The sequence below is a fragment of the Salmo salar genome, chromosome 23 (assembly GCF_965601325.2).
Source record: "Salmo salar chromosome 23, fSalSal1, whole genome shotgun sequence".
Lineage (NCBI taxonomy): Eukaryota > Metazoa > Chordata > Actinopteri > Salmoniformes > Salmonidae > Salmo > Salmo salar.
The window spans coordinates 43,592,658-43,605,039 of NC_138313.1; the positions used below are offsets into that span (position 1 = coordinate 43,592,658).

General features: G+C 41.1%; 1 protein-coding gene across 1 annotated transcript; it reads left to right on the forward strand.

The window, feature by feature from the left end:
• The first annotated feature begins 14 nt into the window (after nt 1-14).
• On the forward strand, nt 15-8,646 carry LOC106584640 (mannose-6-phosphate isomerase). The gene is made up of 7 exons (XM_082968257.1): nt 15-108; nt 3,609-3,736; nt 5,900-6,100; nt 6,353-6,467; nt 7,444-7,623; nt 8,198-8,360; nt 8,583-8,646. Exons 1-7 carry the CDS (start codon nt 15-17, stop codon nt 8,644-8,646), a joined length of 945 nt encoding a protein of 314 aa, XP_082824383.1.
• Nucleotides 8,647-12,382: the final 3,736 nt, after the last annotated feature.

Here is a 12,382-nt window from a genome sequence, read left to right on the forward strand (position 1 = left end):
AAATATAGACATAAATGTGGTTTGAAAGTGACAAGGATGAGCCCATAGCATATCATGACGCCAGAACTACTGTGAACGCTGACGTTCCAGCGATGGAGGAAGTAAGAGGTGAGACATATTTATCCCTTTTTGTATTGATTTAATCCATAAAATACCCTAAATGACACTTTCACATGTAGCGACAAAGTCGCCAATATAAAACTAATCAAAGAGAAGCGCATCGGTAACAAACACAGCACGCGAGCGTACCTTCTTAAAGAACACACACATTCATTAATTCTCATGTGTTTTTAAGTATTCAGAAAATACAAATGCATCAATTCATACGAGACACATGCATGTATTCCATTCCATTCAAATGGTTGTTTGGGTTCAATAGCCTATAAAGTATCTGATGTTTTGCCTTCAAATGGTTGTTTGGGGTTCAATAACATTATTGCCAGCTGCACTGAGGTCAGAACACAATCACAGTTACACACCTTGGAGCCTGGCGTGAGATATGGGTATATCAATGAAGTGATGGGATATGCCACTGTACTCCAAATTGTACCTTTAATCTACACTGCTCCATCGAGAAGATTGAAATACTGCTAGTTTTCCTGGAAAACTGCCCTTGTTGCCCTAATGGTAGCTACCAGTAGCCACCGCAGCCATTATGGAATGGCACTTATTTTACTTGTATTATTGTCTATGCTGATGCCTAGTCACTTTACCCTGCCTTCATGTACATATCTACCTCAAATACCTTATTATTATCGATCCTGATGCCAAGTCACTTTACCCTGCCTTCATGTACATATCTACCTCAAATACCTTATTATTATCTATCCTGATGTCTAGTCACTTTACCCTGCCTTCATGTACATATCTACCTCAAATACCTTATTATTATCGATCCTGATGCCAAGTCACTTTACCCTGCCTTCATGTACATATCTACCTCAAATACCTTATTATTATCGATCCTGATGCCAAGTCACTTTACCCTGCCTTCATGTACATACAGTTGAAGTCAGAAGATTACATACACCTTAGCCAAATACATTTAAACTCAGTGTTTCACAATTCCTGACATTTAATCATAGTAAAGTCCCTGTCTTAGGTCAGTTAGGATCACCACTTTATTTTAAGAATGTGAAATGTCAGAATAATAGTATAGAGAATGATTTATTTCAGCTTTTATTTCTTTCATCACATTCCCAGTGGATCAGAAGTTTATATACACTCAATTAGTATTTGGTAGCATTTCCTTTAAATTGTTTAACTTGGGTCAAACTTTTCAGTTAGCCTTCCACAAGCTTCCCACAATAAGTTGGGTGAATTTTGGCCCATTCCTCCTGACAGAGCTGGTGTAACTGAGTCAGGTTTGTAGGCCTCCTTGCTCGCACATGCTTTTTCAGTTCTGCCCACAAATGTTCTATAGAATTGAGGTCAGGGCTTTGTGATGGCCACTCCAATACCTTGACTTTGTTGTCCTTAAGCCATTTTGCCACAGCTTTGGAAGTATGCTTGGGGTCATTGTCCATTTGGAAGACCCTTTTGCGACCAAGCTTTAACTTCCTGACTGATGACTTGAGATGTTGCTTCAATATATCCACATAATTTTCCTCCCTCATGATGCCATCTGTTTTGTGAAGTGCACCAGTCCCTCCTGCTGCAAAGCACCCCCACAACATGATGCTGCCACCCCTGTGCTTCACGGTTGGGATGGTGTTCTTCACCTTGCAAGCCTCCCCCTTTTTCCTCCAAACATAACGATGGTCATTATGGCCAAACAGTTCTATTTTTGTTTCATCAGACCAGAGGACATTTCTCCAAGAAGTACGATCTTTGTCCCCATGTACAGTTGCAAACCGTAGTCTGGCTTTTTTATGACAGTTTTGGAGCAGTGGTTTCTTCCTTGCTGAGCGGCCTTTCAGGTTATGTCGATATAGAACTAGTTTTATGTGGATATAGATACCTTTGTACCTGTTTCCTCCAGCATCTTCACAAGGTCCTTTGCTGTTGTTCTGGGATTGAGTTGCACTTTTCGCACCGAAGTACGTTTATCTCTAGGACACAGAATGCGTCTCCTTCCTGAGCGGTATGGCGGCTGCGTGGTCCCATGGTGTTTATACTTGCGTACTATTGTTTGTACAGATGAACATTGTACCTTCAGGCGTTTGGAAATAGCTCCCAAGGATGAACCAGACTTGTGGAGGTCTACAAAGAAATGTCTGCGGTCTTGGCTGATTTCTTTTGATTTTCCCATGATGTCAAGCAAACAGGCACTGAGTTTGAAGGTAGGCCTTGAAATACATCCACAGGTACACCTTCAATTGACTCAAATGATGTCAATTAGCCTATCAGAAGCCTCTAAAGCCATGATATCATTTTCTGGAATTTCCCAAGCTGTTTAAAGGCACAGTCAACTTCGTGTATGTAAACTTCTGACCCACTGGAATTGTGATACAGTGATTGATAAGTTAAATAATCTGTCTGTAAACAATTGTTGGAAAAATTACTTGTGTCATGCACAAAGTAGATGTCCTAACCGACTTGCCAAAGCTATAGTTTGTTAACAAGAAATTTGTGGAGTGGTTGAAAAACGAGTTTTAATGACTCCAACCTAAGTGTATGTAAACTTCCGACTGTATCTACCTCAGATACCTTATTATCTATCCTGTTGCCTAGTCACTTTACCCTGCCTTCATGTACATATCTACATTAAATACCTCTGCACATTGATATGGTACTGGTACTTCCTGTATATAGCTCCTCATTGATCTGGTACTTCCTGTATATAGCTCCACATTGATCTGGTACTCCCTGTATATAGCTCCACATTGATCTGGTACTTCCTGTATGTAGCTCCACATTGATCTGGTACTTCCTGTATATAGCTCCATTCTTGTGTATTTTATTTTATTCTTCTTGTGTATTATCATTTTTAAACTCTGCATTGTTGTGAAGGGCTCGTAAGCAAGCGTTTCACAGTAAAGTCTAAACCAGTTGTATTCGGTGAATGTGACAAATAAAATGTGATTTGATTTTCATTTGGATTACAGTGGCATATCTCATCCCTGCATTAAGGTACTTTTTCCGACCCATATCTCACGCCGGCTCCACGGTGTCTTAATGTAACCGTGAGGGGCTCCCGGGTGGCGCAGCGGTCTAAGGCACTGCATCTCAGTGCTAGAGGCATCACTGCAGTCCCTGGTTGGAATCCAGGCTGCATCTCAGTGCAAGAGGCATCACTGCAGTCCCTGGTTGGAATCCAGGCTGCATCTCAGTGCAAGAGGCATCACTGCAGTCCCTGGTTGGAATCCAGGCTGCATCTCAGTGCAAGAGGCATCACTGCAGTCCCTGGTTGGAATCCAGGCTGCATCTCAGTGCAAGAGGCATCACTGCAGTCCCTGGTTGGAATCCAGGCTGCATCTCAGTGCAAGAGGCATCACTGCAGTCCCTGGTTGGAATCCAGGCTGCATCACAGTGTAAACAAACCTAGAAAGTAGTTGATGTTTTGCTTTCAATGAATGTTGCAGTGCAGAAGTGCAATTTCCTGTCATACTGTGCATGTTTTATATTGAAAAATGATTGACTGTGGCACTGTTTTCTTTGTGTTACAGTATTTCCACTATCCTGTGCGGTACAGAATTATGCATGGGGTAAGGTTGGTCTGGACAGTGAGGTGGCCAAACTGGTTGTTGGTGGGGATGCTTCAACTGTCATTGAAGCAGGCAAACATTATGCTGAGGTGAGATTGACATTCCAGGGATCATCAACTAGATTCAGCCGCGGGATGATTTTTTTTCTTAAGCATATGGTCGGGCGCCGGAAAATAATTAAGCAATAAGGCCCGAGGGGGTGTGGTATACACTGCGTGCACAATTATTAGGCAAGTGAGTATTCTGATCTTATCATTGTTTCTATTCACATTTTCAAACTCCAAACCATATAAACTTGAATGCTTATTGGATTTAATCATTTTCAGGTGATATGTATTTGTGTAATGAGGGAGGGTGTGGCGAAAGTGAATAACACCTTATGTCAAGGTGTGCGTAATTATTAGGCAGCCTCATTACCTCAGGTAAAATGGGCCAAAAAAGAAATTTAACTGACACTGAAAAGCCAAAAATGTTAAATGCCTTTCAGACGGATGCGACACTCTTTAAATAGCTAAACTATTGAGGTGTGACCACCGGACATTCAAACGTTTTGTTGCGAATAGTCAACTGGGGCGCAAAAAACGCATGGGGAAGAAAAGGCGCAAATTAACTGCAAAAGACTTGGGAAGAATTAAACGTCAAACTACCAGGAACCCATTATCCTCCAGTGCCACCGTATTCCAGAACTGCAACCAACCTGGAGTGTTCAGAAGTACAAGGTGTCAAGTGCTCAGAGACATGGCCAAGGTCAAGAAGACTGAAACAAGACCACCACTGAATAAGATTCACAAGTTGAAGCGTCAAGATTGGGCAAAGAAATACCTGAAGACAGATTTTTCAAAGGTTTTATGGACAGATGAAATGAAAGTGACTCTTGATGGACCAAATGGATGGGCCCGTGGCTGGATCAGTAATGGACACAGGGCACCACTTTGAGTCAGGTGCCAGCAAGGTGAAGGAGGGGTACTGGTATGGGCTGCTATCATTGAGGATGAGGTAGTTGGACCTTTTCGGGTTGAAGATGGACTGAAACTCAACTCCCAAACCTACTGCCAGTTTCTGGAAGATTCTTTCATCAAACAGTGGTACAGGAAGAAGTCCTCAGCATTCTAGAAGGCCATGATCTTAATGCAGGACAATGCTCCATCACATGCATCCAAGTACTCCACTGCTTGGCTAGCCAGCAAGGGCCTCAAAGATGCCTGAATAATGACCTGGCCCCCTTCCTCACCTGACGTAAATCCTATTGAGAACTTGTGGGCCCTTCTCAAACATGCGATTTACAGTGATGGAAGACAATACACCTTTTTGAACAGCATTTGGGAGGCTGTGGTTGCTGCTTCAGTGAAAATTGATCGTGAACAGATCAAGAAACTGACAGACTCCATGGATGGAAGGCTCATGGCAGTTATTGAAAATAAGGGTGGCTAAATTGGTCACTGAATATTTTTGAAAGGCCAAAAATGTTATATAATTGTCATTTTGTGTTACTTATCTGTTACACTTACTCTAAAAATTGAGAATAAACAAGTGAGTTGAGAGAAATTATTTTTGTAATTTAGTTGCCTAATAATTCTGCACACTAATAGTTGCCTAATAATTGTGCACACTTATATATTTACCAGAGAAAGACAAAACTCACCTTTCCTTTGTTAAACATTCAGGTTTGAGGTTCAATAACATTTTGGGTTGACTGAGAGCATTGTGTTTGTTCAACAATAAAATGAATCCCGAGGAATACAATTTGCCTAATAATTGTGCACGCAGTGTATAGCCAATATTTTACCTTTATTTAACTAGGCAAGTCAGTTAAGAACCAATTCTTATTTACAATGACGGCCTAGTGGGTTAACTGCCTTGTTCAGGGGCAGAACGACAGATTTTTACCTTGTCAGCTCGGGGATTTGATCTAGCAACCTTTCGGTTACTGGCCCAACGCTCTGTCATTCTGCCCCTGAACAAGGCAGTTAACCCACTGTTCCCCTGATAGGCCGTCATTGTAAATAAGAATTTGTTGTTAAATGATTTGCCTAGTTAAATAAAGGTTAAATAATAAATTCATATCCTGTTTGTCCATTCATTGCATGTTACTGACAATTTTGTTTGATACAAGGTGTCTGTTTTCATTATAGTCTTCGAAAAACCGAATAAACAACTGATCACAAAAAAAGTACAATTACAAAGAGATGTTAATGGTTGTAAACAAACTCCTCTTGGTCAGTAATGAGGCCCCACCTTCTGTCTTCCGTCAGCTGTGGACGGGCGCTCACCCCAAAGGAGACGCCCTCATCAAGGACAACAGGATAGCCCAGAGGACGCTGGGCCAGTGGATCGCAGACTACCCAGCATGCTTGGGGTCAAAGGTCAAAGACACTTTCCATGGCCAGTTGCCCTTCCTCTTCAAGGTCCTGTCAGTTAACACCGCTCTGTCCATACAGGCTCATCCCAACAGGGTAAGTGTTCATTAGGACACACTGTAGCAAAACATTTTGCAGCGGAAAAAGTTAACAACCGTTTCTTATTGGACAAATTCAGATTGTATCTCACCTTTTTTCTTTCGTTCAGTGGCTACTGAATAACCCGGAAACCAGAGTAAAGGGAGGAGTGGTTTACAAATATTTATCTCAAGTATAAATGGTGTGTGTTCTTCATTTGTTTTCATTTTGGTAATCATATTGTCCTTTCCCCGTTGGTCCACACATCAGTTTCCAGAGCATTACCCTGACAACAACCACAAGCCTGAGATGGCCATCGCACTTAGTCAGTTTGAAGGCCTCTGTGGCTTCAGACCTGTGGAAGAGATCATTGGCTTTCTCAAATGTGAGTGGCATACATGGCATGAAAATTAACATCCGCCGAATGCGGGTAACTTTAGGTATTGGCGGGTAAGAGTGTGTATTTCACCAGCCACGTTGGCGGGTGGTCAATTTGCAATGATCTACAGTGCGAGCATCACATTCACAAATACAAATAGTCAAAAGTAAAGTATGAGTACATGTGTGACTTGCGATTGATAGAAGAAAAATGCTGCAGTAGCTGTTTTGTTTTGTTTCTTAACTGCTAATCGCACAAAGAAATAGGAATCCTATATCCCACCCCGCACAAACACACTGCCTGGCGGGGGAGCTGTGCGCAATGAGTGAAGTGCTGATAGATTCATGTTTTGGAGGCGCTGCGCACAGGCATAAAAGTTGGTCTTATTTACTCTAAAGACTACAAAGTGAGACTTTGTCAGCGTGTTTTTTTGGCTATTTACATTGGTTTTGTTCACAAGCTCTGTTGTTTTTCAACGTTAGTTTGAGTCTGCTGCTTCAACTGACAGTGAAGAGATGCCCTAGCAGTCAGATCCCAGATCTCACAGACACATCTGACACGACTGGAGTGGCCCCGTTACCACGGTAACCTCCCACAGCTGAACATTTTGTCTCAACTGATATTTTGGTTTAAAGACTCCATTCACAAAAAATGAAATGAAATTTAGCAATATACCACATTACTTCTTACTAATACATTTCTTGTTTTGGAAACATTACAATGCATGGTCATTTGTTATTTTTGTGTGTTTTTTTTATGTAATTATGGTGTAAAAAATATTTTGGCTGATAAGAAATCTAGCATATCTTTCAGATTGTCCATTTATCATTGTTTTATAATCCATGTTTTAAAATGTATTCAACCTCTCAGTTCAGTGATTTCCTTCACTTCAAGCTAAATAAAGGAGAGATCAATGATATTCAATTATCCTTTAAAGGCCATTATAGTGTGTTAATAGTATCTGTCTGTGTGTCCATCTCAGCTATCCCAGAGTTTCACGCCCTTGTCGGAAATGAGGCGGCGGAGGAACTGCAGAGCAGTATCGGGGAGGCACTCCGCATCTCGCTGGCCCTCAAGAAGTGCTTCACCCGCATGATGAACTGTGAGAAGAAGGTGTTTGTGGACCAACTCAACATGCTGGTGAAAAGAGTCACTGAGGATGGTGAGAGCATTATACAACAAGTATTTTATTTTTGTGACGCCTTTACCCTTCCTCATGTAGCTAGACCCCAACTAGCCTGGTCCCAGATCTGTTTGTGCTGTATAGCCACCAAATATGTCATGTTTGGCATGACAACGACCATAGCAGAAAAGCACAAACAGATCTAGGATCAGGCTAGGCCCCAGTTTTCTTGCGAAAGCCCCAAAAAGAGGTGTTCTCTTTTATATAATCAATAGTACATGAGTATGAATGTGGGCATAAATGATATTCTCTTTGCGATTGTAAATATTCTACAGCATAATGCTCAGTCATGTTTTCCAAAAGACCTCTTGCACCAATACATCTTTGTGTGTAATATTCAACCTTCATTTATCCAGGTTAGTCTTATTGAGATTACACATCTCTTTCACAAGAGACACCTGGGTTGTGTTCAATAAGCACTAAACAGAAAAAAAGCTGACTGAAACAGGGAGGGACTTGTCCAATAAGAAACATTCATTTTCTGTAACAACAGTTTTTTTCGTTGCGTGCTCTAATGAACATGACCCTTTTGTACCTGTTGTACCCTGTCCAGCTTCTGCAGGGAAGGACACATCGGGTAATAACGGTGAGCTGTTGCTCCGGCTCCACTCCCAGTATCCGGGTGACATCGGATGTTTCTCCATCTACTTCCTGAACCGCATGGTGCTGGAGCCCGGCGACGCTATGTTTCTGGGAGCCAATAAGCCACATATAATAAAATCAGCTATTGAAATACGTATTGAATGTTATGATACATTTAGGATACCTTCGTAATATTACATATTATATTTATTTATTACATAAATTATATTATTTTAAGTTGACATGTAAAGTTGCAATGAATAACAAATACAGAACAGTGAGAATTCTCCGAATCTTTTTTGAAAATTAACTTTGAAAGAAAAAACATTGTGTATCCTGTCCTTTCCCTCGTTATCTCTCTATTCAGACTGCATCGAGTGCATGGCCTGCTCAGACAACACGGTGCGCGCCGGCCTGTAGCTCTGGACCTGAAGCAAGGATATGCATATTCTTGATACCATTTGAAACAAAACACTTTGAAGTTTGTGGAAATGTAAAAGTAATGTATCGGAATATAACACATTAGATATCTTTTTATCATCTTTGAAATGCAAGAGAAAGGCCACAATGTATTATTGCAGTTTAGGAGCAATTTAGATTTTGGCCACTAGATGGAAGCAGTGTATTTGCAACGTTTTAGACTGATCCAATGAACCATTGCATTACTGTTCAAAATGTTGTATCAAGTCTGCCCAAAATGTTCCTAATTGGTTTAGTTACATTTTCAAGTACATAACTGTGCAATGTCAAACAATAGCATGGTATTATTTCACTGTAATAGCTACTGTAAATTGGACAATGCAGTTAGATTAACAAGAATTTTTACTTTCTGCCCATATAAGACATCTCTATGTCCTGGGAATTTTTCTTGTTACATACAATGTCATGCTAATCAAATTAGCGCACGTTAGCTCAAACGTCCCACGAGGGGACACCAATCCTGTAGAGGTAAAAAAAAAAAAAAAAGTAGGGGCGTGGATCAGAAAATCAGTCAGTATTTGGTGTGACCACCATTTGCTTCATACAGCGCAATCCTTTGCATAGAGTTTATCAGGCTGTTGATTGTGGTCTGTGGAATGTTCTCCCACTCCCCTTCAATGGCTGTGTGAAGTTTCTGGATATTGGCGGGAACGCGAACACGCTGTAGTACACGTTGATCCAGAGCATCCCAAACGTGCTCAATGGTTGACATGTCTTGTGAGTATGCAGGCCATGGAAGTACTGGGACATTTTCAGCTTCCATGAATTGTGTATAGTTTATTATAGTTGTCCATAGCATATGCCTGTACATGCCATAACCCGACCATGGGTCACTCTGTTTAAAACTTTAACATCAGCAAACCGCTCGCCCGCATGTCTGCCATATGCCTTGTACAGTTGAAACTGGGATTCATCCAGTTTCATCCACTTCATTCATCCAGTTTCATCCACTTCTCCAGGGTGCCAGTGGGCACTGATTGTGAGAATTTGCCCACTGACGTTGGTTACAACGTCGAACTGCAGTCAGGTCAAGACCCTGGTGAGGACAACCAGATGATCTTCCCTGAGACATTTCTGACAGTTTGTGTGGAAATTCTTTGGTTGTGCAAACCCACAGTTTAATCAGCTGTCCGGGTGGCTGATCTCAGACGATCCTGCAGGTGAAGAAGCCGGATGTGAAGGTCCTGGGCTGGGTGGTTACACGTGGTCTGCGGTTGTGAGGCCGGTTGGACGTACTACCAAATTCTCTAAAACAATGTTGGGGGCGGCTTATGGTAGAGAAATTAACATTCAATTATCTGGCAACAGCTCTGATGGACATTTCTGCAGTCAGCATGCCAATTGCACGCTCCCTCAAAACTTGAGACATCTGTGACATTGTGTTGTGTGACAAAACTGCACATTTTAGAGTGGCCTTATTGTCCCCAGCACAAAGTGCACCTGCGTAATGATCACGCTGTTTAATCAGCTTCTTGATATGTCACACCTGTCAGGTGGATGTATTATCTTGGAAAAAGGAGAAATGTTCACTAACAGGGATGTAAACAAAATTGTGCACCAAATTGAGAGAAATAAGCTTTTTGTGAGTATGGAAAATTCCTGGATCTTTATTTAGCTCATGAAACATGCAACCAACACTTTACATGTTGAGTTCATATTTTTGTTCAGTATAGATCAGCTACACATACTGAGACAGATGGCTGTTTCGCTCGCTCGGATGCAATCTCCAGTGAGATAAATTCAGCCTCTTCCAAATTGAAGTAAAAATATGAATCACAGAGAGACGAAATATAAATTATTCGATTTTATTTTCTTGGTAAATTTTTTGGCGAAGCCTGGCTTCCCTTGGCATCAATGAATACATGCCACTGAAGAAACTGACTGTTAAAACTGCCAAATCCCTCTGGATAGATGATGAATTGAAAAAAAGGTATGGCTGAGAGGGATGAGGCAAAGGGAATGGCAAATAAGTCTGGCAAAACAGCAGATTGGCAAACATACAGTAAATTGAGAAATTCACGTAACTAAACAAAAATAAACAAATACTATACTATGTAACAAAGACAAATCATATAAGGAATACTAGTAAAAAGCTTGAGTACCTTAAATGAATTTCTAGGCAGAAAGGCTAGCTAAGCACCATTTTGTATTGAGGCTGATGGCTCATTCATAATAAAAAATAAAATAAAACAAAAGCCTTTGATTTTGCCAAACACAAATAACTTTTTTGTTGACAAGATTAGAACATTTAAGCATGACATGCAAACAACAAATGCTGAGCTTTTATATTCACGCATAACGAACCAAATAATGAAAGACAATCACTGTAGCTTTGAAGTCCGCAAAGTTAGTGTGGAAGAGGTGAAAAATATTACTGCTGTCTCTAAATAAGGACAAACCACCTGGTACCGACAACCTGGATGGTAAATTACTGAGGTTGGTAGCGGAATACATTGCAACTCCTATTTGTCACATCTTCAATCAAAGCCTCGAAGATGGAGTGTGCCCTCAGGCCTGGAGGGAGGCAACGCTCATTCAATAAAGCACCCTTCAATGGTTCAAACATTGATCATAGCAAACGTAGGTGTTATGGATTAACATCCTCTGCCTTATCATAGATTGAGAGTTACCTATCTAATAGAACACAGAGGGTTTTCTTTAATAGAAACCTCTCTGATGCAAATTCGATTGAGTGTGGTGTATCGCAGGGCAGCCGGCTAGGTCCATTATTGTTTTCGGTTTTTACTAATGACCTTCCAATGACCTTGAATAAAGCCTGTGTGTCTATGCACGCTGATGACTCAACAGTATACACGTCGGCTACAACAGTAAAATAAATAACTGACACCCTTAACATAAAGCTACAGTCAGTTTTATAATGAGTAACTAGCAATAGACTGGTGCTAAATACCTAAAAAAAACTAAAAGCATATTTTTTGAATGATGTGGCTATTGAGCAAGTTGAGGAGATTAAACTGCTGGGTGTTACCCTAGATAGCATGCTGTCATGGTCAAAACATAGACTCAGTGGTAGAATCCCCCTTTCCCTTTCTTAAATTGGGAAGAGGTCTGTCCATGATAAGACGTTGCCCTGATTTCTTGACATCTCAGTCAACCAGACACGTGCTACAGGCCCTAGTTTTGTCAGGTGCGGCAAAGAAGGACATAGGCAAATTGCAGTTGGTCCAGAACAGAGCAGCACATATTGCACTTAGATGTACATGGAGGGTGAATGTCAGTGACGTATGTCAATCTGTCCTGGTTCAAAGTTCAGTGATTGACTGCATCGCTATTGGTCTTTGTGCAAGGTGTTGATGTGTTGATGGTACCGAACTGTCTGTTCAAGCAGTTGGTACACAGTTCACCCACTCATCTGTACAACACAATACATGCAACCTGAGGTTTCTTTACAGTCCCCAGGTCCAGAACAGTGGCTGGGAAACACACAGTATTAAATAGAGCCATGACTACATGGAACTCTCTGCCACCCCAGGTAACTCAAGCTAGCAATAAAACCAGATAAAAACCAGATAAAAGAACACCATACGGCATGACAGGGACTGTGAAGAGACACACAGACATTTTTATGTATTTTGCATTGTATAATGTATATGATACAAGGTTGGGATACGACTGTGATATGTGGTTGTCTCGCCTGGCTATCTTTAGATGAATG